Source organism: Lepisma saccharinum, chromosome 28 (assembly GCF_977018435.1).
Source record: "Lepisma saccharinum chromosome 28, izLepSacc3.1, whole genome shotgun sequence".
In the NCBI taxonomy this organism is placed as follows: domain Eukaryota; kingdom Metazoa; phylum Arthropoda; class Insecta; order Zygentoma; family Lepismatidae; genus Lepisma; species Lepisma saccharinum.
The window spans coordinates 25,529,790-25,556,903 of record NC_139256.1 but is presented as its reverse complement, the minus strand read 5'-3'; the positions used below and the strand labels follow the sequence as shown (position 1 = coordinate 25,556,903).

The following is a 27,114-nucleotide window of genomic DNA, read 5'->3' as shown; positions in this document are numbered from 1 at the left end:
AACAAAACATTTTATTAATTTTATGATAATTACATTTTGAGACAGCAACAGCAGTATTTATAATGTTTGGCTGGACCCTTGACCGATGCCAACCAAGCCGTTTTCAAAAAAACACTATGATATTCCATTTCTGATAAAACTACATATCATACGCGTAAATTCCCTTCCAAAGAATTCCTGTGAATCTTCAAATAGGATTACGTAGCGACGAAATAATTATTACCATCTATATAACAGCGAAAGAAACCACACAAAAATTCACGTGAATCATCTTGAAGAAATTCCAAGTAGATGTAATTTTCTAGAATTTGGAATATCATAGAGGTTTTGGAATGGAGAGGATATGTCGAAAACCTGTTCGCTGGCGTTGGCCAAAGGTACAGCTCCATTTTCAGGCAACGACCTTCATACAAAAACTGCTAAGGATAGCCTTGACTGCTTGACTGCAAATACTTTGCACATTTATCGAATGCAACACACATCCGTTAATTAAAATCATGTATGAATTTAGGGGTTATCATCACGGACAGAATGATATTTAAATCAGCAACAGACATATCAGACCTTATAAAAGGAAGCAGTTATTACTTTGGCCATACTGAGGATTTGATTGGAAGTTCAACAATGGCGTTTTTAAACTTCTGCTTTGTTTTCATTGTTGCCTTCTTCCTGATGAAGGATGGGAATTGCTTGCAACGCAACGAGCGACAAATCGACAAAAACCCAGAAGATGAAGATGTAGAATGTCCGGATGTTGATCAGGAAGGAGATGTTGACTTTCAAAAGGTAAGCAGCAGTTGGAATGATTTACAAGGGAATCAGAATAAATTTGTGAATAGATAGAATGGTGTGGGGTAAGATTGCGCGGCAGGTAAAATTTCGCAGCGCAGATATCCGTGTTCCATTGAATGTTAGGCTGGCAACAATTAGTCAGTCTGATAGATGTTATGGTGGAATGTAATCAGATATTGTTAAAGGAATTTGAACAAAGAACGTTGAGGTTTCGCTCATCCTATATTATTCCTAACGTAATATTTTGATTCTTCTCAAACTGTGTTTCATAACAAGAAATGAACTTCAGTAAATCACTGACTTCATGTTTTGAGTAAGGCACTTGTGATGTGTGTCGTACTGCATTAGAGTTTCAAATTATTTTCCATAAAAGACTGCACCTGTTGATAACAATAAAGGTAAAAGTTTACATCTCACAATGGGGCAAAAGTTCGCAGAAAGAACAGTGCAAACCGTACCTGTATCTGTGCACAAAATTTTTAGAATCACCATCCGTAAATATAATTACAATGATTGATTGATTTTGATGTTATGGGTATATCACACATATGCTACTTTTATCCGTCACACAATGATGTTTAACTAAAACGAAATTAAGGGCAGCCCTTTAAGGGGAAACTAAAGGCAATTTTGCAGTAACGTTTCGATAACAGATGGCAGCACCGTTTGAGATGGCAACCGAGTGCCATGTTGCCAGATCTACGCATGAATCAACGGTAGGTACTATTTGTCTGGGTCTTCCTGCGTGGCCGTGCGGTTTAACGCGCTGTGCTTTGGCTCCGACTGCTGGACGGCATGGGTTCAGTCTCTGGGTTCTCTGTCTGTGTATAGGACCAGCGGCAACCCACCATCGTCAGGAAACTGGGGAGCTACGACTGAGTAGCGTAACCCGGTCTGAGAAATCTGCTATAAAGGTTGAGGGTTCGACGTGCTGACCCCCACGTCACCCCATTACTGGTTGAAGATCTCCACACCTCTAGGTAATATTTGGGAGGAAGACTGGCAGTCGGGAGATATGCCAAGGCCCTTACGGACTGTAGAGGCACAGGTTATGATATGTAAATACAATTTCTAAAACAAGTTCATTCATAATCATTACTTAACAAGAAGTAAGTATGCTGTTTGCGCTCATTACCTATTACTAGCTGAGGTTGTAAAGGGCTTAACCCCCCAGTTAACCACGTTGCTGTTATATTTTTGTTTTAAAGCTAGTAGCTTTTCTTTATGGGTAATTTGATGTTATCTATTATGCAAATAATTATAACAAGCTTGTAAATCAGTTCATCTACGCGACTGATCGTTCTGTATCCCACCCTTCTGACGACCTGTTTTCCTCCCCAGTTGGATGAGGAAGGGCAAGGGAGCCGAAGACAATGTGGGCGTGTGGCTATTAAGAAAAAGAACGCCGCCTGCTTAGTTACACCGTTCCAAACAGCGTTGGCGGGAAAACACTGATTGTTCCTTCCTGATTTCGGCGCCGCGATTGGCAGAGGCAGAGCTGCTACATGTAGGGAAATTTCACTTGGTGTAGGGAAATCCAGGTCCAATTTTAGGTAACAGGGATATTTTATGAAAAATATAGAAATTTTGTTTTACTAGCATATATCTGCGTTGGTGTTTTCTTTCCAAGAATATCTAATTATTACAGATGGGGCGTATAATAAATACACACAATAAATAAGAATTGTTGCGGAATGCGAGGTCAAATTTTCAGAATACGTCACTGGGATATGAATGCAGACGCCAGAGTCTCGTTGGCCTACAAGAAGCAGTTTCCGGGGTTACCAATTCAAGGCATAGGACCTGGAGCTAATCTTGATTTCATGATTTGTCATAGAAAGATGCTCCATTGAGACTCCTATCATAGATTCTTGTCCGGTAACCAGACATACTATAGCCAACATAGTCAGCTTTTACCACCCTAGTTGATGCCCGAAAAATTCAGATGTCGACGTTAGGTTCATGCACTACCATTGTTTTCTTGTTCCGTGATTGGCCCCAAGGTTCCATCTCTCTATAACCAAACTTTCATGAATTAATTGAGTAACAGTGTTAAGCCTTGTTTCCATATTAATAAAACGTTAAAATGCTGATGGTGGATGCACATAGTGGTTCGGATTCCACTTTAAACTGTAGGTCCTGTCCCGATTAGCCATACTGTGCATAAAGTGGACTTAAAACACCAAATCAATCAATCAAAAATCAATTAAAATGCTAACGAAGGCAAACTTTTATAGTATAAAAAATATACATAAAAACGTAAGGTTTCCACCCTCTAACAGAGTCTTCTTCAGACGAATATTGCCAGTAAATTGATGTGAGATACAACACAACCATCATCTTATATATACACTCCAAGAACAGGGTACATACACAAAAGAGCACGAAGGCACCAGTCCTTATATTAGGACATTTCCTGTCAGGAATTCCTGAGTGTGGAATGCACAGTAAGGCTAATCGGGTCTGGAGCAACAGTTTAAAGTGGGATCCAAACCACTTGTGCTTCCACCAGGTATCGAACCTGGGACCCCTTGATTACAAGGCGACGACGCTACCACTGCGCCATCGGGGAGGCCCACCTGGTGAGAGTCTGTGCCTTATTAATTCCTCCACTTCTGGACAAGTTCCTTATCTCCTGGACTCCTTCCCTCCTCTTTTGTTTCTTCGTTTTTTCCTTCTTCTTTCCTATTTCCTTTCTCTCATCCTTTCCACTCTTTCTAGCATTCCTTTCCATTCTTTGTTAATTTTCAGCTTCCCATTCCAGTTCATTATTTCTTCTTCTCCTTTTTCTCTATTTCCTTGACCTCTTTCCACTTCCTCACTATCCTCCTAGACTTCCGTTTCTTTTGTGTGCTTGAATATAGCATACTTCTCCCACTTTAATCTTACATCATACTTATTATGCTTCAACCTGTCTTTTGTTTCCCCTGTGTACACAGTCTCACATTTCTTGCACTGAACCTCATATATTATCCCCTCCTCTTCCTCCTCTGATTTTTTCCCTCATCTTGTTTGCTAGGCCGTAGTATTTTAAACAATTAATTGAGGACTTAACAATTCTGTTTTAATGCTTTTAATATTATATTTTTTGTTATTCATATAAAACGGATCTAGTCTGTATTTTGGATTAAACATACATCACAAGGGCTAGGATTTTCATGACTTAGCATAACTTTCTCGTAAGGATGATGTCTTCCTAAATATATAAAAATTCATATTATGAAGAAACTAATTAAATTAAGATGCTTTTAAGGGTATATTTAGGCATATTTGGTCATTTCTACGTGATAGAGCATATTTTGATAGATATTCGGTCATATTCAGCATATTTTCGCTTTTTCAACGAATATGGAGCCATTTTAGAAGTTGATTCGTTCATTTTCCCATTTTCACTCAAGTTGTTCATTCTATTATAATGAAACGCGCCAGTTTATTTCCTGAATAATTGAGAAAAACTCTTCTCCTACAATGGAATGAAATAAGAAAATGGATATTGGCCCAATATAACTCCGAGTAACTGCAATGCAGTGTACAAAATTGACTTTTCCCTTTACCACAAAACTTCTTAGTGCAATTGTTTCGCCACAAGTAGGTAGCTACTGGACTTCAGAAAAAAAATGAAAATTTACAGAATATATTCATTGTACATTACAACTCAGGGCTCATAAACTGAACTAAAAATAATACTCAAAAATATCTCAGTATATATTAAATATTGATGTTTGAAACAGTTCAGTTGTAAGGGCATATTTTTAAAATTATAGTGCATATTTTTTTAAAATTTTACGTCATAAGTGTATATTTTATTTTGCATATTTTGGTGATTTTATTTCATAAAGATGCTAGCCTTATACATTACTGTTGTATTGTTTAATAATTGTCTTTGGCAGCTTAAAGGATCCTGGATATCAATGTACAAACCCTTTGTCGACGTTACCTGCTATGGAATTAACGTTCGTAAGTACAATCAGACTACAGTACATGCAACTGAAATAAAATTTCTGGATGATGGTACAAGCGAAAGATTCGAAGACTACTGTCACATAACAAGTTCGGGATTATGTACAACATACACAGATAATGATGTAGGTAAGTAGATATAAAATAATGTTATGTACAAACAAATCTTTGGGTGTGTGTGAAATGATCTTCGGTTCATCCAGGTAGATGAGAGAGAGACTGAGAGAGAGAGAGAGAGAGAGAGAGAGAGAGATGATATATTTTCATTGTGTTGTTTTCTTGTTACTTTCCAATGTTTCTGAAACTAAAAATTACTGGCGTATATATCGTATCATTCTAAAGAATGATGGGATCAGAACCATTCACTTTGCAATTAATTGCTGGGTGATGTAAGTTATTCATCATTCATGCTCTGATGAGAGCACTGGTCACTGGCATGACGAGTTAACGCTTGGCAATACGAAAGGTACAAATAAGATTTAGGAACTTAACAACTAGAAAAGGCAACGGTCACTCGTTGGGTTTTCTGAACCTTTGAACCTGAATCATGGCTGGATTTTAGGATAGTTACCTGTCTATCTGATGAATGAAGATAATTACGATGAATAGAAATATACTAAGTCCTCTGTTGGCTTCTCTATCGGTTGACCAGAGCGTCGTCTCACTTCTGCTCCACTGCTCTCCTAACCTCTTCTCCCTTCTCAATTCCAATCCAAAGTCAGTCACCTCTCAGCTTGTCCCACCTCTATATCCCTAGGCCATCGAGCTCTTCCTCCATGCCGAATCGTGTTTTTAATTGCCACTATGCAAACCGCCGACTCCATAGGCAGAAGAAACTACCTTTTTCCTGAATAGCTCAGGAGGTTTGCATAGCACAACACTGTACATTGTTTACATGCCTCAGAGGCTGAGACAACTGAGAAAAACAAGTGAATGCCCTGGTCAACATGAAGCATTCAGAGAGGCTTTTTATAAAATAAACATATAATCTTAGGGATTGATACGATATCTCGAGAACTACCATAAATATCTTAAAACTCAAATAAATCGAAAGAATTTATTAGTTCATTCATCAGTTATTGAATTAACTGAAATTTGGATACATACCTTGCATTTGTATACCATACCAAATACACTGTATTTGCACAGATAAAGGTTCGCCGAAATGAATCGTAAATAAGTCGCTGTCGGGCACACACAGGATATTTCATGGCTGTAATAACGGCATGCTTAAATATGTGGTACTGTATTATCTGTGACATCCATGTTATCACTTTGCATTGTTTCCAGAATACATGTATACTGGCGGATTTGAGTTGAGACGGTTCTTTAAATTTACAATTGAACATAAGTATCGAGTGCTCAGGAGTTTAACAAGAGTAGCTAGTATATTTAGTAATCAATTCTGCATTTTATTCTCTTTCCGTGTACATGATTTATTTATTAAGCGAGAGATTGGCTTAAAACAATGCAGTGGGCATCCGATGAAAGATGGCGCACGTAATGGCATTCGCATTACCAGATCGGACATGTCTGAAAATGATATCCTTCACCATGACAATGTTCGGCCCCATACGATCAATTTGACAGCAACAACTCTAGCTGAAATACACTGCAAGGTTTTGCCCCATGCCTTTACAATCCTGACGTAGCCCTCAGTTATTATCACATTAAAGAGTATTTAAGAGGGAGGACATTGAAGAAGGACAAAATATGTATTGCGTTGGTTACACCAAAGGAAGCAGAGCACTGCCACAACGATGACAGAGGGACGCTCAGGGGAGATACTTTGAAAAACTGACCTAGTTTGGTGCTTGTAGGACTTTCCATGTTTTCCCTAGAAATCAAAGTCTAGGAACCTTTAAGGAGCCTTGTATAGGGTCCGCTAACTAAACCATATGGTTTATAATTACAATTGAAAATATAAAACTTTTCATGCAACGAAGTCAATTTAATATACCGGGTGTTCCGTTCATATCTCCCTAATTTCAATCAATCGTAGAAAAGAAAGTATGAATGATAGAGCAATGACATTTCAGAGAATTGAAGAAAAACTCATAAATTTTATTTTCCACACACTAATACACGTACACATGTGCCCCATTGGTAGCACGAACAATATCCACTCTGTATTCAACTTCTTGCCATGTTCTCTCCAGCATGTCCTCTGTTACTGTTCCAATCGTATCACGTATCCGGGTTCGTAACTCTGGGAAGTTATTCACTGGAGTCGAAAAGACACGATCCTTGACGTAACCCCAGAGGAAGAAGTCCAGCGGAGTGAGGTCAGGTGAACGTGGCGGCCACCCTATCGGCCCATCGCGTCCAATCCAGCGATTAGGAAATGTCGAATTGAGGGACCTCCTAACATCCAGACTCCAGTGTGGGGGAGCTCCATCTTGTTGGAAGATACTGTCCGGTTGTAGAGCAACTACCTGGGGTACACAAACTGCTCCAACATGTCCAAGTACACAGGGCCTATTACTGTATCTTCATTTTAAAAAAAACGGACCGATGATCCTGTCCTTCATTAGACCACACTAAACATTCAATTTTGGGCTATCGCGGACATGTTCTCTGTACACATGAGGGTTTTCAGATCCCCAGATCCGTACGTTATGCCGGTTGACAATCCCCGACACGTGAAACGTTTCTTCGTCTGAAAACAGGACGTTGTCAAGGAAGTGAGTATTCATGTCGATACGCTGCAGCATTTCTATACCAAATTCTTTGCGACGAGGCTTATCATCTGGCTTCAATTGATGCACAATCTGCACTTCATACGGATAAAACCGAAACCGCTTGTGCATAACTCGATGCATTGTTGTTGGAGGCACATTCAATTGCCTAGATGTCTGGCGGATGGATTTACTCGGGCTTCTCTGAAACCCCGCTCGAATTTCTTCAACCTTTTCGACTGACACTCGACGGCGAGCTCCACCAGATTGTTTTAGGACACTGTCGGTTGTTAGAAACTTACTAAACAACAGCCTAATTGATTTAGCATCAGGTGCAACCCCTCCGTACACTCGTCTAAAATTTCGTTGCGTTGCAATCACAGATTTTGTCTCAGCATACCACACCACTGCCTGCGCGCGTTGTTGAACAATCACCATTTTTATTTATGCGACCGTCGCGCTGCGTAGTGAGCAAACGGACAACTTCAAGTCATGAAAACAAAACTTGAAGATCTGGCCTTTCATTAGGTGTTACAGTTATTTCACAATTCATCGTACTTTGTTCACAGTAATTAATTAAAATGAGGGAGATTTGAACGGAACACTCTGTATGTTGTACAACATCTCAAAGCATTTTAGGAAAATTGCATAAGTGACAGTTTCATGCAGTTTCTTGACAACGTCAGCTCACTTTTTGAATGACTCCTCAAAACAGAGACCATAACTCGTTGGATGTTCTGGGAGGACGAACCTTAAGATTTCCACCAAGTGTTCTCATTGCTGATGCCGCTTCCTTGAAGTTCCTTACCAACAGCAAAATGGTATTCCGACTGGGAACATGCAGGTTACGGTGAATATCGTTACCTCGAGCAACTTACGTTCAGTGTTGATCTAAAAACCGTTAGATTCAGTTGCTGCTCCCCACAGGTGTGCTTCAATAAATGAACTGTCTTCGTCAAGAAATTGCATGAAACTACCACTCATTCTATTTTCCTTAAATAATAATAATAATAATAATTGTTTATTTTAAAGTACTGAGAACAGTTTAAAAAACATATACATAACTATGTCACAAAGAGTAATACAAAAGGATCAACTCATAATGGTTCTTACAATAAACCTCATCTTATGCAAAGATACTATTTTAAGAGAAAGCATAGTTAAATCATCGATTAATATTTTTATAAATTCACCATCATTCTTCAATTTTACTGATAACAATGATTTTTTTTTGGTTTTGTATTTTGGAACGTTATATGCTATTGAATTTATAAAGTGTTCATTTCACTACCAATCCTATTTGACAAAATGTTTTGTATCAATAAATTAATTTTGTATTTCCTTCTTGAACTCAAGGTTGGTAAATTAAGTATCTCCAACCACTCCATATAATTTAGTGATATGTAACTTTTCTTCATTTTCATACAAAGTAACCTAAGAAATAATTTCTGAATTGATTCGATTTTCTCGGTGTGACTATTTTGTTGCTACTTTCCATAATTCACTTCCATATTCCACTAATGGACGGGCCAAAACTATAAATAGGAATCTAAGAGTTTCCATTCTATTAAAGAAAGTTCAATTCAAAATATGAAACCTGAAAACTTTTTAACTTTTTTACAAACATCAATTAGCAATCTAAAATCAATAATTATGACCAAAATTCTTACGACTAGAACAAATAGAAACCTTATAGGATTTCATAACATATTGAGAAACAATACAATTGTTTTTCTCGAACATCTCAATAGTTTGCATTTTGCTAAATTAATTTGCATACCATTTAAGTAACACCACTTTACTACTTTATTAAGATCATCCTCTAAATGCTTTGAGATGTAGTACAACATGTATTAAATTGACTTCATTGTACGAAAGGGTTTTGTTTTAATTTGTAATTAAAAACAGCCAAGATTGGTTGCTGAACTCTGCATATCTTTCGCTCTGTAAAAAACATAAGTGGCGGTAACACCTTTTGATCTTTCTGCACGTTATTTTTCATTTTGCTAGTCATTTATGCATGATTTCTTTCTTTCAACAGAATATGTGTGGAAGCTCGTAGCGATAAAACCTGGTAGATACTACATAGCAGTCGTTTGCTGGGAAGAACCAGACGAGACATTATATAGCAGCACTGGCGAAGTAATGCGCCATGTTGGAGTGACATTGGACGAGGATGAAAAAGAAGATATTAAAAATACTTTATCGAACTTGCAGATGTTTAACTGGGAGCCGTTTTCTGAGGGTGATTGCAAGGAAGTACGCGCAGCTCAAATATGATCCTTAAAAAGTGCGTAAATCAGCACTGTTAACACTAAAACCATCATTTATGCCAAACATTATACATATTTGAAAAAATATCTAGAATGGTTTTCAAATCAACTTACAGAAATATTGAACTATATTTTATTTTATGTACACCTTCTTTAATTTGACTGAATAAAACATTGAAACGCGACTATCTCTCTTGTATCACTATTAATGTTTTATAAATCTTAGTGTCCAAAAACTAAATGGTTGGCTCAATACAATTTACATTAAAGTTTAGTGAGCAGTACAAAAATTAGTTCTGGTGTTTAACTTTACATTAATTCAATCCGGTAGTTGATCATTATCAATAAAACTCATGTTTAAAACGTTTGAAATTTATGAATGCTGAATAACATAGCAGAAAGAATAATTATAATGTACTAATTGTATTTTAAAATAGAACAAAATAGCATTTTTATGTTATGCTGAGCGAGTCTCGGCCTAAGGTTGCTCTACCATCTAAGTCAGGACAAAATAGTACAAAGGATTACATGTAGAAAGCATTAAATGAAATATAAGATATTAAAAATACTTTATCGAATTTGCCTATGTTTAACTGGGAGCCGTTGTCTGAGGATACTTGCAAGGAATTTTCCATCCCTACCGATTTCCTTTAGGTCTATGTCAACATTATCCCTCCATCTTCGTCTTGGTCTTCCTACAGGTCTCTTACCATCAGGTTTCCCAACAAGAATCCTGTAAACTCTTCTTTCCTCTCCCATTGCTGTCACATGGCCTGTTCACCTAAGCCTACTTGATTTAATTATTCTAATAATATCTGGACGTGAATACAAATTATGTACTTCTAAATTATGTAACCTTCTCCACTCACCTGTTTTCTCATCCCATTTAGGACAAAATATTTTCCTGAGGATCTTATTTTCAAATACTCTCAATTTATGTTCCTCTTTCAATCTAAGGGACCAAGTTTCGCATCCATATAATATTACAGGCAAAATTATTGTTATGTATATTTTAACTTTTAGTTTCTTAGATATTAAACGAGAAGACAAAAGTTTATGAAGAGGACAGTAACATGCATTTCCTGAATTAAGCCTGCTTTTTATTTCCTCTTTATTATCATTTTCATTTATTAGTATAACTCCTAAGTACTTGAATTTGTAAACGAGTTGTTATCAATAATTAGATTTTGATTATTACCTAACACTTGATTTCGGTCTGTAAGCATATATGTATTTAGTTTTCAATTTGCTAACTTGCAAAATATCTCTTTTTAGCATTATTCTTAATTGTATTTACATCATCTACATATGCTAACAGCTGAGTCACATCTTTTAATTTAGACTAATTGAGACTAAATTTTAATTTTTAATTGAGTCTGCCAAACGTTATACATATTTGAAAAATTATATAGGAAGTTAAACTGTATTTTATTTTATGTACACCTTTTTAAATTTAACGGAATAAAACATTGAAACTTTACTATCTCAATTGTATTACTGTTAATGTTTACAAATCTCAGTGTACAAAAAATTTCACGGTTGTCTAATACAACGTACAAAGAGTTAAAAATTATCATGTTACCACAGTAGTGGCGCCTATTGGCTGCGGTTTCCGGACCGGATGTCGGCTAGGTGCCTTACACAACATGACGGGTTTGTTTGGTCTCAATGTGACGTCGCACTAATATGATACTTTGCAACATTTATTAGCTAGTGTCTCCAGCAGTCATGCTACCTCGCTTTGTTCCAACGTTGAGCGTTCCTGGATACGCTCAGGGACAGAACACTACAGGACGCTGTGAGACCGCCAACGGATTTGTGAAATGTGCATCGTATATCACTGTAAGGTTTTTGAAAACTTTGCATTATTGATTTCAGTAACAACATACGTATTTTATTAATTTTATTATAATTACAAGTGAGATTGGTACCGAAGAATTTAGGGATCGGTTGGACCTTGGATCGGTACTAGCAAAGCCGTTTTCAAAATTTCCCCTCCTTTCGACAAAACGATATGATATTCCAAATTTTGAAAAATTACATGCTCGAAAATTCCTTCCATTGTTGTCTAGATATTCGCAATAGTCTTATGTAGCCACGAGACTATTGCAAATATCTAGACAACAAAGAAAGCAATCTCAAAGATTCACGTGAATTCTCTAGAAGCAATTCTAAGCACCTTTTCTTTTAAAAAATTTGGATATCATAGAGATTTTACGAAAGTAAAGGCAATTTGTAAGACGGCCATAGGTCTGCCCAAGCCTTAAACCAAGGACCTCCATTTTGAGAAAACAACCTTCACATAAAAACTGCTAGGGATTGGACAACAAATGCTTTGCACATTTATCGAATGCACCAAACATCCGTCAACTGATATCTTGTATGTGTGCGTGTACAAGTTATCGTCACGAACAGAATGATAATCAAATCAGAACTAGTCATATCACACCTTAGAAAATCAACTACTTGTTACTGCTTTAGGCATGCAGGGAATTCGATTGGAATGGCGTTCTTTAACTACCTTGTTTTCTTTGTTGTCTTCTCCGTGATAAAAGATTCAAGTTGCTTGCTACGCAACAAGCGACAAATCGACAAAAACCCAGAAGATGAAGATGTTGAGTGCCCAAATGTTGTTCCGGAAGGAGATGTCGACTTTCAAAAGGTAAGCAGCAGTTTCAATGGTTTACAAGGGAACCAGAATATATTGAATTTTGTGAATAGGTAGATTAGAGTGGGGTAAGAATTCGCGGCGGGTAAAACCTTGCTGTTCAAATATCGGCGTTCCATTGGAAGTTAGACTGGCAACAATGAACCAGCTTGAAAATTGTCATGGCGGAACGTAATGAAATGTAGTTACAGGCATCTGGAACAAAGGAAACGAGGTTTCAGTTATCTAAGACTAAGTGCGCACTCTTACCCCGCTATACTCTATGTACGAAATGCATACCAATGTGAGCATATTGTGCTCACATATACATGTGTAGTGTGGCAACACCAGAAATCATTACAAGGCGTACAGAACAAAGCGATGAGAAGACTATGTGGTGCAGCCTAATCTAAATTCTGAACACTTTCCGTGTAGTATCAAATGCTTTATTGTGAAATAAAAGTAACACATAAAGAGCATTAAAATATAATGATATTAATGATAGGGGAAAACTTTATCTACAGTTTTGTTATGATCGTTCTGATAAATAGAAGTCACTTCATCTTTGTCAAAAAATTAGTTATTGCCAATTGAAGGGATGGGATCTGAACGATATGGTGGCCATTATATCTTGAATTCTGCATTTGTCACACAGAGCAAGTGTATAAATGCATCAGTTAAAACAAAAATGCGTAATGTCTGTAGCTCAGATCAAATCTTTAAGTGCATCATAGACAATGGTGCATCTGGTTCATTCAAGTGCAGATAGACAGAGAAAAAATATGTACTCATTCCCATCATTTTGGCCTTACTGTTACATGCTGTATACAAAAACACATCAAACTTTAAACCTGATTCTTGGCAAAGGCCAAAAGAACACACTGCACTTATAGGATAGCTGTCACTTCAACAATTCAGAAACGCTGAAAGGTTAGAAAGTCATATAACTGTAATTCTTATTATTGAATATGTTGCTAAAATCTATATTTACAACAAAACCAACGCATCTACAAAGAATGTAAATAAAACCTTTTCCGTACAGAATTTCATTATCTTTAATTTGGTGTCAATATTATTTAAATCGCTCCATTTTATCCGGAGTTATGCACATTTTAAGCCAACGACTCCGCAACGTGACCGAAATCACGTGATCACAACACAAAATGGCGTCCATAAAATTAATGAAACCACAATTTCACGTGACATACTACCTAGTGGGTTCATATATAACACATTCTACCAAACTGTGGTGTCAAACCTTAGATGTAATGTGGGTTGTGCCAATTTTGATTTTAGAGGCCCTACTGATGTTAGCTCCTTGACTAACTGCATTTCTGACACATCTGATTTGTTACATTTAGTTTTGAGTGTTTAGAAACCTAGTCCCTTCAAACTGCTGTCACATACATTCTTGATTTAATCCCGATTCAGGATTTGCTACACCAGATGGAACCAAAACGTCAGATTTTGAGGTTTTCTTCATGGACAGTAATATTTTTCTACTTCCGTACTGTCCTCCAGGTTTCATTTTTATAATTAAATTAATTAAAGACGTCCTAATACTGGATCTATCTTTTTTTTATTTTGTCATATTTGTTACATGTCCACTTCTTTCTTATTTTTCATTGTTGATATCCTGATATGAAACGAATCTAGGCCTTATTCGTAGTTTAAGATACATTTTGCATTTGTTAATAATTGGACTTATCTTTGGCAGCTTTCAGGGACTTGGATAACGTTTTCCAAACCATTTGCAAACATTGTCTGCTATGGCATTCGCATTCGTATGTATAATCAGACTACAGTAAACACTACTGAAATATTATTTTCTAATGAAAGTGAATTTGAAACTTTCATAGACTACTGTCACATAACAAGTGTCAGAATATATACATCACAATCAACAGATAATACTGCAGGTAAGTATGTATAAAATAATGTTAGATGCAAACAAATCTCTCTGTGTGTGAAATTGTATTGGGTTCCATGTATTAAGATGATATATTTTATTGTAATACACTAAAGGTGCTGACCAAGGTAGTTTATTACAAATTAAAAACACTTCCCACTTTACGTTTCTGCCTTACGTCAGGGTCTTCCTCAGACGGAGAAGCAACATTAGTGAATTCAATATGGAAACAACTCTTACTCGTGATTTACTGCAATGTTTTCGTAGCTGTTACCCATCCATGTTATGAAACCTAAAAATATTTACTGTCATATGGAACGCGAGAGACATTGGTGCTTTCACACTTCCCTAAATGTCTTCGACAAACACACACACACATACATATATATATATATATATATATAGACTACAATTTTTGACAAGTAACTAATCTACTGATAGTCAAGCAAACATTTTTCCTTACAGTTTCTGTGCAATGAGTTGAGTTGTGTTGAGTTGATTTGGTGTTTTGAGTCCACTTTATGCACAGTAAGGTAATCGGGACTGTATCTACAGTTTGAAGTGGGATCCGAACCACTTGTGCCTTCACCCGGGACCCCTTGATTGCAAGGAGAGGACGCTACCACTGCGCCATCGTAGAGGCCCTTTGTGCAATGAATTATGAATTATGAAACAAAACACTGTTGATTAAACATAACTAATCTTAAAATACTTTCCCAATTTTATAGCTGGGACGATTTTTTATTCCGGGTGGGACAGACAAAACACTGCCCCTCTACTTAATAAGGAATTTCGTTTTATTTCTGTAAATTGTCAAATTGTGACAAATATATCATTTAAGACAGATAGAAGGACCTTATAATATTTTAGTAGAGTTGAAGAGGAAATGTAAGATTTAAATGGAGAATTAATTGTTTATTGGCGCACGGGTGGGACACAATACAAAAAATTAAAATGAAAAAGTTAGTATAATTATTTTATATGATACGGCTTATCAAGTATGTATTATTTCTAATATTTATCTATTAATAATTTCATTATGTAATACAGGCCAATTCCACACATACAAAATGTATGTGCCATGTGAAGTTTTATTAATACATAGTATAGTTATCATATATTTCTACCTTAAACACACACACATAGGTGCCGACTTTGAGGGTACAAGGCACTTTCTGCTCCCCCTCCAAAATTCACATAGAAGGTCACATTTTATGTATTTTTACATATAAAGTATTGATTATGTCGATCTTGCCCCCCATTAATTTACCTTGGTCCCCCAAAATTTATTTTACATTAGCGCCTCTGCGAAGACACAAACATACACACCAAATAAGTTGTTTCAATAATTTCAACAAAATATAACATGAACTGTGAAATTTCATACAATAGGAAAAATACATATTGATAATTTTCGAGTACTTGCAAGACACACATCATTACCTCAACAAGTACAACAGCCAAAAGAAGATTTAGTCGATGTACATGCAAAGTTTTCTATATTTGTGTTTGGATGCCTTTTTAAAAATATTAAATTAATTTTTGGTTTGACATGGAAAATGTAAGGGACAGACAAGGCAATGTTGAGAGGGCAATGCCCCTTTGGGCTCCCCTTCATGACGGACCCACAAGTCCGAGGAATGGTAATGCGCAATGCTTCAATACATTTTTTTTTTCCTCTGGGCCGAGATAGCGCGCGAACAACTTTGAACAACTCTTAAAACACAGGTTGGTACTCGTTATGCAATATAAATATAATTGTCTACATGCTAAAGATATGTGAGTAAATAAGCGACGCGTCACGCGCTATCTTGGCCTAGAGATAAAACGAACGCATTGTACGTACATGTTTGTAATCACAAATCGCACATCTTAAGTTTACTGATTAGGCAAACATTGACTCTAAAAAACATTAGTGTTGGCAAGATATTTCGATTTGTGTTCTGTATGTTATTTCCCTTGTTGATAATGATAATTTACGGATGATTTATTTACTTTGACAGATTATACGTGGAAGATTCTAGCCGTAAAACCCAGTAGATATTTTATAGGTGTCCTTTGCTGGGAAGATACGAACGAGACCGTGTATAGCAGCAGTGCCGAAGTAATGCGCCATGTTGGAATCACTTTGAACGAGGATGAAATAGAAGACATTAAAAATAGTGTATTGAATTTGCAAATGTTTCACTGGCAGCCGTTTCCTGAGGGTACTTGCACGGAAGCAGCTCAAATATGTTGATTAAAAAGTGTGTAATTTAGCTAAAATAATAATTAATCCCAAACATATTTGGAAATATATTTAGAATTTGTTTGAAACTACCTTTAAGAACTATTGAACTGTGTTTCATTTTACGTGCACCCATAGGCGTGAGCAGACCCTGTGATTAAGGGGGGGGAAACCTTGATGAAAGTAGTGGTAGCGTCTTCCCCTTGTAATCCAGGGGTCCCGGGTTCGATACCAAGTAGAGGAACATAGTGGTTCGGATCCCACTTTAAACTGCAGGTCCAGTCCCGATTAGCCTTACTGTGCATAAAGTAGACCAATTCAATCAATAAATCAATCGAATTACATACGAAACATATTCGTCTTTGTTGCTTGGAACTTTCGTCGGTTTGAAAATACTTTATTTTTTAGATAGAATAATATTGTTTAATAATGGCAAAAATATTTCTCTACACTAAATTTCTAAGTGAGAGTATTAGGAGGGGCAACTGGCCTCCCTGCCCCTCCAGTACGCACGTCTATGTGTGAACCTTAACTGAATGAAGAATTGAAACGTGACTATCTCCTTTGTAATAGAGTAAACAACTCATCTAATTTATTGTTAGAAACATATCTGAAACACAACAATAAGGTTTGTTGTACAACAACGAGAAAATCTTCAAGTTTTGTTCTTATGTGCAAAACTTTTGTAAACACGGTCATTCTGGCTTTGGAGCTTTGTGAAAACAAAGGGTTTGTGTCATCTATGCCACAGAATGTACAGCTAAAGGAGATAATAAGAAACGCCCTTGCTTTGGTGGACGAGTCATTGGGAAAAGAACTGTTGCATACAACAGACGGACTTACGGATTGAATTCTGAAAGATCATAAAGCTTCAAACCCCGCAGTGCGAGGGGAGGGGTGTGAGCAAGCTTTTAGGGGGCCCTTGCCATGCCATTTACACACTCAAATATGTGTAAACGAAACAATAGACGTAGAATTTTGTCCACCGCGGCAGAGCAGAGAGGGCCGTTGACCCATTGTACCCTCTCGAGGATTACTTCGATTTTTTTTAAACCACAGATTACAATGTTTTACGCGTTAGGAAAGCACAAATAACGGAGATATTGAACCCAAAGAATGTCCAAGTAAGTCAAAATCTGCAATTTCGGAGTACTTTCACCGCCTTAGTTAGTAAAAACTGTGTGCATGCACACAACAATAGCGAGAGAACACCCCGAAAATAACAATCAGTACCAATCCTAACCTAACTACATAAAATTATAGCTGCTGTTGTGGAATGACGTTTTGGGTGGTATATTCACTTGCGCAAAGCCTTCGGGCTGCTCTGTTACACGGCAAAGTAGCACGCTAAAATAGCAGACGTACTTTACTTCACAATAGCACATTTCCGAGAGCTAAAATCAACTGAAATCGTTCATGAACAACAAAAACTTCATAAACCAAGCATAATACTTTACTTTCTAAAAAGGGTACAGAGGGTAAAGGGATACCGAGCAGAGAACCATAGACCATATAAATATTTTTAGGTGAAAGGATTTGTAATTCATTTTACGTTGTCTAACACGCTTTAGTTTTCGGTTAATAATTTCCCGTTTAATGATCAAAAACCACAAACTAACTTATTTCTAACCGCGCATTTTTTCCCCGAAGATCTGTGTTGTGGGAGTACTAGTTGAGATTTGTTAAAATTAAAATAAGCACGTACCTTGTTACAAGAGGTGTTGGAAATGATGTCCTCCTGCATCCACACATTTACGGCATTGGAAATTTTCACTAACACGTATCAGTTCCTCTTCCAAAATTGCTTCAATTTCTCTCCTGATATTTTCTTTCAATTCTTCTAATGTATGACTTCAGGTTTAAATGCTTGGTAGCTCACCATGCAAACGTGTGCAAATGTATGTTTCTTGTGCAAGGCGCCGGAGAGATTTTTGAAAAATGTGTTCCAATGGTGCTCCAACGTCTTCTTATAGTTTCTACCCAGTAACAGCGCACCGTTTTCCCTTCGCTTCTGATCAAGAACAAACCCTGTTTCCCTAAATTTGTTCGTAAGTTCTGGAACATTGTCTCTGTTTCGAACAGGAACATCTAGGATTTCTGCTGCCAAACGCCTTCTGACTTCCCTACAAGAATTCGTAATCACGTAAGAGTAGTACATAATAATGTGTTGTTTTAAAATGTACGTGTCAATATTAGACAGCAGAAAAGCACCAGTAATACGTAAACTAAAACAAAACAATCTAAAACACTTGTTAGCACCTTAACACTTCACAAACACGTGCAAACTGGACACCAGTATATGGATACTGAAGCACTGACGCGTCCGGTGCCAAGGTCAGCGTAAGGCTGTGAGTCTAAATGCTAAATATCAAAAATGAAATCAAATCTTTCCAGAGGCGATATTTTCCTTCCTCAACTACGTATATTTTATATAATAGTGGCCTTTAGCAACATCTTGCGGGAGGGCCGAAAATTTGTAGATCCGACAGTGTCCTTGATGAACGACTAGCGGTAAAGATTAAAGGGGGCAGAAACAGTGGTCAATTCGAAGAAGGCTTTCTTTGTGTTTGAAAAATAAAAATAGCCTCTGGAGAAAGATTTAGCAAATGTGATTTCCGATTTTTTAATTCATTTCGGACCCTTACACAGGGGAGGGGCCATGTCGCCGCTCGAACTCCGAAATATTATAATGTGAACCTATAAAAACCTACGAAAATGACATTGACGATTTTTCAGGTTGTGCAAGAATTTCGATTTTGTCCTGGCATAAATGAATGCGTTGTTTGTGGAGAGAGAGTAAAGCTCTAGAAGTTTGCAGTCTGCAACATTGAGTAATTTTAGTTAGTAGATTTTTCCGTCACTTTGGAGCTAACATTGAAGAATCTACAATTGTACAACCAACGGCAAAGATAATATAATAGGCAAATTTTCCATCACAATTTTAATTATTTTTCTTAATACTCTACATCTTGTGTTGTATATAGGGATGGAATTCTGTTGATGCGAAGCAGATGTCTTGATCATCACTAGATGATTGAAAGGGAATTCCTTTTTTAATTTTTCAACACGGATTTCAACAGTGTTGTTAATTACCTTCCATGGTTTTGACTTCCCTTTTTTTCCCCCTTTTTAAGCCCACATTACCTTTTTCCCCTATATATTAAACACATTGTTCTGTCTGGTCCCTTAATTGACTAGCTTTTCAGCCTACATTCCTTCTTTTCCCTTTTTAGAAGAAAACATCTTCCTTGGTCCTTGTATTGACAAGATATCAAATATTTTGTACACCCAACTTCGAAAAAAACAGTAGTCGAATTGTCCACCACCATTTTCAGTCGGTCTGAATTACACACTGTGATGGCAATGAATTGAAATAAAGACGTGAATAAGCAGTAAACAATGCTTGCTTGAAACCAACATAGTTTAATTCCTTAAAACAATACGGGATGTAGAATAAAAAAGTAATGAAAATAGCTTACCATTATCTTAGCCATTGACTGTACGACTGTATTCTCCCTAAACAAAACATTCAGTCTAGAATTACACTAAATATACTTAGAGTGTTTAAGGAGGTTCGGATACACCCTATATAAGCCCATGTTGTATACTCATTATTGTAAAATTTGCAAAACAGAGATATGGAGTGTAATTTCTTTCCATGGCTGAACTTTCATCAAAACTCTTGCCCTCTAGTCAGTGGGTGTTTATAATATAAATCAATATTCAATTTTCTTTTATCACACAGAGTTATCACCCCAAATATAAAATGATCAAAATGAAAGACATTTATAACGTAATTTATATTACTATAGAAGTTCACTACAATGATCGAATCCATTAGAAGATTTTCTCTAAAAAACAGACTTGATTGTGGAAGTATATTTAGTACGAATGGTAGCGATCTTTAAATTTAGTACTTTTTTCATTATTGACTTCAAAAACGTTACCTTTTATTAATTTCATGATAATTATCAGCAGTCAGCCGATGCCAGCCAAGTAACACGTTTCCAACATTTTGTCTCCTTTCGAGAAAAACACTATTCTATTGACTACATACTATAAAACCCCTTCCAAAGAACTCGCATATATCTTCAAATAGGATTACGTAGCCACGAACCAATTATTAACATCAAGACAACAGTGAAAGCAACTACATGAAGATTCACCTGAATGCTCCAAGTAGATGTATTATTTTCATAACTTGGAGTATCATAGAGGAAATTCGAAAGAAGAGGAAATTATGAAAATGGTTTCGCCTGCGTCGTCCAATGGTCCTGCCAAGCTTCAAGGATGAGAGCCTCCATTTTCAGAAAAAGGCCTTCATATAAAATCTGTTGGGATAGCCTTGACTGCATATGCTTTGCACATTTATCGAAAGCAACACACATCCGTCAATTAAAATCATGTGTCCATGTAGAGGTTATCGTCTCAAACAGAATGATATTTAAATCAGCACCAGCCATATCACACCTTATAAAAGCAAGCATTTATTACTTTGGTCATACTGAGGATTTGTTTGGAAGTTCAACAATGGTGTTTTTAAACTTCTACTTTGTTTTCATTGTTGCCTTTTCCCTGATGAATGATGGGACTTGCTTGCAACGCAACAAGCGACAAATCGACAAAAACCCAGAAGATGAAGATGTAGAATGTCCGGATGTTGATCAGGAAGTAGATGTTGACTTTCAAAAGGTAAGCAGGAGTTTTAATAGTTTACAAGAGATGAAATATATTGTAATTTGTGAATAGATAGAATGAAGAGGGTTAAGAGTGGGCTGCGGGTAAAAGTTCTCAGTGCAAATATCCGTTTTTCATAGCAAGTTAGGCTGGCAACAATTAAGCAGTCCGAAAGGTGTTATGGTGGAATGTAATCAAATGTAGTTACAGGCATCTGGAACAAAGAACGTTGATATTTTGATTTTTTGCAAACTGCGTTTCATAACAAGAAAAGAACTTCAGTAAATCATTGATCTCATGTTTTAAGTAAGGCAATTGTGATGTGCATTAGGTGTTTCAAATTATTTCTCATAAATGACAGAATCTGCTGATAACGAAGAAGCTAAAAGTTTACATATCACAGTGGGGCAAAAGTTCACACAACGAACTGTGTAAAGTGCATCTGCATATGTGCACAAAATTTTCAGATTCACTTTCCATACATATAATTACACTGATTGATAAATTTTGATGTCATGGGTATATCACACACATACGCTATTGTTTCCTGTCACAAAATACGTGGATATAATCCTTAATTAAAACAAAATTAAGGGCAGCCAACTAAAAATAAAAATAAAAGGTGTGTATTTAAAACTTCTTAATGCAATTTTTAAGTATCGTCCTCAGTGGGCGTGCGGTCTAAGGCGCTGTGATTTGGTTCAGTTTCTGGGTTCTTGGCCTGCGTATAGGACCGGTGGCAACTCACCATCGTCAGGAAATTGGGGAGCTACAAGTGAGTAGCGTAACCTGGTCTCGAAAGAGAACTATACAGGCTGTGGGTTCGAAGTGCTGACCCCACGTCACTCCATTAGCGGTTGAAGATCTCCACACCTATAGGTAAGGTTGTGGGAGGGAGACTGGCAGTCGGGAGATAGGCCAAGGCCCTTCCTGAGCTGCAGAGCCAGGGGTTATGTTCATACGATTTCTAAAACTAGTTCATTCATTCATTATTTAACAAGGAATAAAAGTATACTGTTTATGAAGATAACATCTCATTACGTATTAAAAGCTGAGGCTGTATAAACGCTTACCCTCCAGTTTCTGTTATATTTGTATACATCTAGCTTAAGTATGCAAACTATTAAAACAAGCTTGTAAACCAGAATATCAGTAAATTGTAAAAATAATTTAAAGAGTGGTTTATGTACGCCACTGATCATTCTCCATTTCACTCTTCTGACGACCTCGTTTCCTCCCCAGTTGGATGGAAAAAGGCAAGGGAAACAAAGACAAAATGTGCGTGTGGCTATTAAGATAAAGAACGCCGCCTGCGTAGTCAGTTCCACCGCTCCAAACAGGGTTGGCGGGAAAACACTGCTTGTTCCTTCCTGCTTTCTGCGCTGTGATTGGCAGAGGCAGCACTGCTACATGTAGGGAAATTTCACTTAGTGATCCAATTTTAGGTAACAGGGATATTTTATGGAAAATATAGAAATTTTGTTTTACTAGCCTGTAGGCCTACCTGCGTTGGTGTTTTATATCTATTGATGGGGTGTATAAAAAATAGACACAATAGATAAGAATTGTTGCGGAAAGCGAGAATACGTCACTGGGATATAAATCCAGACGCCATAGCCTTGTTAGCCTACAAGAAGTAGTTTTTCCAATTCAAGGCATCAGAGCGGAACGACCTGGAAACTAATCTTGATTTTACGATTTGTCATAGAAAGCTGCTCCATTCTTGTCCGGTAACGAGACATACTATAGCCAACATAATCAGCTTTTACCACCCCAGTTGATGCCCGAGAAAGTTGGATGTCGTCGTTAGGCTCATGCACTATCATTTCTTTCTCGTTTTATGATTGGCGCAAAGGTTCCATGTCTCTATAACCCAATCTTTGATTGATGTCATTGATTGATTTTGTGTTTTAAGTTCACTTTATTCACAGTAACACTAATCGGGATTGGAAATACAGTTTAAAGTGTAATCTGAACCACCATGTGCCTCCACTGGTATCGAACCCGGAACCCCTTGATTACAAAGCAACGACTCTACCACTGCGCCATCGGTGAGCCCTATAACACAACTTTTCCAATTAATTGAGGATTTAATAATGCTGTTTTAATGCTGTTACATATGTATATTTTTGTTATTTTCCATTGTTGATATCTTCATACAAAACGGATCGAGTCTGGGTTAAACATACAACACTAGTTCTAGGATTTTCATGATTTAGCATATTTTTCGTAAGGGTGATGTGTTCCATAAATACATAAAAATTCATATTATGAAGAAACTAATTAAATTAAGTTTTTTAATGGTATATTTAGGCATATTTGAACATTTCTACGTTATAGAGCATATTTTGATAGATATTCGCTCATATTCAGCATATTTTCTCTTTTTTCAAGGAACATACAGTCATTTTCGAAGTGATTTGTTCTTCCCATGATCACTCAAGTTGTTGATTCCTTAATAATGAAATGTCCCAGTTTATTTCTTGAATAATTGAGAACACGTCTTCTTTTACAATGGAATGAAATCAGAAAGTTGATATTTGCCCAATATAACTCTGAGTGATTATTTGCTAATTGTTCAATTTCTTTGAAGTGTAGATCACTGTTTATATTCTGCAAAATTATGAACATTCCTTCCAACCCTACTGCAATGCAGTGCAAAATATTTACTATAAACCAAGTCTTCTGAGTGCAATTGTTTCGCCAGAAGCAGGTAACTACTGAATATTAAATATTGACGTTTGAAACAGTTCAGTTGTAAGGGCATATTTTTCAAATTATAATGCATATGTTTTTTTAAAAAATACGTCACAAGAGCTATACGCCTTCATGGCGTGGTGCTATGCACAGGGGAACACTTTACCTTTTTTTTACCTTTTTACGTCACAAGAGCATTTGTTATTTTGCACATTTTGGTGATATTTATGCCATAAAATAGCTAGCCCTATACATTACTGTTGTATTGTTTAATAATTGTCTTGTCCTTGGCAGCTTCAAGGGTCCTGGATACCGATTTACAATCAATTTGTCAACATTACCTGCTATGGAATTCACATCCGAATGTACAATGAGAGTACAGTACATGCAACTGGAGAATCATTTTCGAATGATGGTGAAAGCGAAATCTTCGAAGACTACTGTCACATATCAAGTTCGGGATTATGTACAACATACATAAATAATGATGTAGGTAAGTAAAATAATGTTATGTGCAAACAAATCTTTGTGTGTGTGTGTGTGAAATGATCTTTGATTCATCCAGTTAGATGAAACATTTCATTGTCTTGTTTTGTTGTTACTTTCTTATGTTTCTCAAAACAAAAAATTAGTGGCGTATGTAAGTCGAGAACTATCGAGCTTGCGCCCCCCGTAAATATCTTTGAACTTAAATAAATCGAAAGGATTTAGAGTTCTTATCAGTTATTGAATTAACTGAAAGTTTGATGCATACTTTGTATTTGTATACCATACGAGATACATTGTATTTGCACACATAAAGGTTCGCTGAAATGAATCGTAAATAAGCCACCCAAACATTCACTTGTGTTATTCTCAGATACACACAGGATATTTCATTGCTGTAATAACGGCATACATAAATATGTGACACTGTATTATCTGTGACATTCATGTTATCATTTTGCATTGTTTCCAGAATACATGTATACTGGCGGATTTGAGTCGAGACGGTTCCTTAAATTTACAATAGAACATAAGTATCGATTGCTCAGCAGTTTAACAAGAGTAACTAGTATTTTTAATAATCAATGCTGCATTTTATCCACTTTCCGTGTAGCTGATTTACTCTTAGGGCCAAAGATTGGCTTAAAACAATCCACTAGGCATCCGATGAAAGGTGGCGCACGTAATGGCATTCGCATTAACAGATCGGAGATGTCTGAAAATGATATCCTTCACCATGACCATGTTCGGTCCCATACGATCAATTTGACAGTAACAACTCTCTCCGAATACACTGCAAGGTTTTGCCCCATGCCTTTACAATCCTGACGTACCCTCAGTTATTATCACATTAAAGAGAATTTAAGAGGGAGGACATTGAAGAAGGACAAAATATATATCTTGCGTTGGCTACACCAAAGGAAGCAGAGAACTGCCACAACGATGGCAGAGGTGCATGGACGCTCAGGGGAGTTGCTTTGAAAAACTGACCTAGTTCATTTTTTGAATGACTCCTCAAGAGAGAAACCCGATCTCGTTGGATGTTCGCGGGATTTCGAACCTTACGATGCCCACCAAATGTTCTCATTGCTGATGCCGTCTCCTTGAAGTTCCTTACCCACAGTAAAGTGGTATTCCGACTGGGAACACGCTGTGTTTCTACCACACATTCATTATGAAAAATGTCTCAACCACAAAGCACTTTGTTGTGTCCACCACTGCTCCATGCTGACTGATATGCTTTGGGATAACAAAAAGCTGAATGTCTTTACGTCGAGCAACTTGGGTTCAGTCTTGATTTAAAAACCGTCAGATTAAGTTGCCAAGCCTCACAGGTGTGCTATTCATTAAATGGACTATTCTTGTCAAGAAACTGCGCTCAAGCAATTTTCCTAAAATGCTTTGAGATGTAGCATAAGCATGTAGAGGTACTCTGTTTAGGGTGGCAAATGCCTTGATGAAAGCAATTGTTAGATACAAATATTTGCAAACTGAAAACAATATATTTAATATGGTGCCAAAAATTCTTGGAGTACGGTGTCATTCTCTTATACATGTTTTTCATTTAGATCATTCGACCTACAGGATCAACTCCTGCCGCCCCTACCTACGGGACTGAACTTGACAAGACTATAAGAAAAGTAGAAACTGCGAACGAAGCGAGCAAGACAATTTTACAAAATGTATTTTTATTTTTATAAAAATCGAAGAGGGTAATAGCCCTTCTGTCCCCCCCCTTTTTCCCGCCTGCAGGTGCTCTTGGCTGTCTGAAAGAATTAATGCAAAAAGACGTGAAAACTAATCCCATCTCGAGTATGCTTCAATGTTTGCATCCTTTGCTTCCCTTTCGTCAAGGTTGTTGGGGGGGGGGAGTGAATGCCCCTGTCCCCTTTGGTTGCGCCACTGCAGCCCCTTTCCCCGTAGTTGCTTTCAATTTTCATCGGCTTGGAAATACTTCATTTTCTTTAAGAGTAAATATCGTTCAAAACGGCGATAAGATTATTCTACCTTCAACTTTTAGGTGAAAGTGTAATAATATAGGGGAAGGGACGTCTGGAACGGGGGCAAGGATGGCATGGTCTCCCCTTTACAAAACGAATGCCAACCTAAAAGTACATATTTCACACGTATAATTTGATTTTAGTCATTGTAATTTACATGAATTATTATAATTGGGATGTAGGAATGCGATAATTTCAAATTTTAAGTGGCGTTTTCTTGAGGGGCAACACTATTATCGGGGTAATATATAATGAGTAGTATAATATACATTAATTTCAATTCAATGCACGAAAGAGTTTTGTTTTAATTTGTAATTAAAAACAGTCAGGTTTATTTGCCGGTCTCGGAGCCCCCTACTTACGGCTGGTAGCTGCAGCCCAATTTCCACTTCTTGCACTCACTTCTCTGTGTATATCTTTCACTCTGTAAACAAACATTAGTCATGGTAATAACTTTTGAGTTCTTTCTGCGCATTATTTTCATTTTTGTTATGCATGATTTATTTCTTTCAACAGAGTATGTGTGGAAGCTCGTAGCGATAAAACCTGGTAGGTACTACATAGCAGTAACTTGCTGGGATGAACCGGACGAGACATTATATACCAGCTCTGGGGAAGTAATGCGCCATGTTGGAGTGACTTTGGACGAGGATGAAAAAGAGGATATTCAAAATACTTTATCGAATTTGCAGATGTTTACCTGGGAGCCGTTGTCTGAGGATACTTGCAAGGAACCAGCTCAAATATGATTCTTGTAAAGTGCGTAAA

The 27,114-nt window shown here is 36.9% G+C and overlaps 1 protein-coding gene across 2 annotated transcripts; it reads left to right on the top strand.

Moving 5' to 3' along the window:
* The first annotated feature begins 610 nt into the window (after positions 1 to 610).
* On the top strand, positions 611 to 27,114 carry LOC145980771 (uncharacterized). Of its 2 annotated transcripts, none has more exons than XM_083113842.1 (3): positions 611 to 786; positions 24,155 to 24,353; positions 26,863 to 27,114. In XM_083113842.1, exons 1-3 carry the CDS (start codon positions 625 to 627, stop codon positions 27,093 to 27,095), a joined length of 594 nt encoding a protein of 197 aa, XP_082969968.1. In that variant the 5' UTR covers positions 611 to 624; the 3' UTR covers positions 27,096 to 27,114. The 2 variants fall into 2 exon arrangements, with proteins under 2 accessions (XP_082969968.1, XP_082969967.1); XM_083113841.1 differs by lacking the exon at positions 611 to 786 and adding an exon at positions 20,976 to 21,178.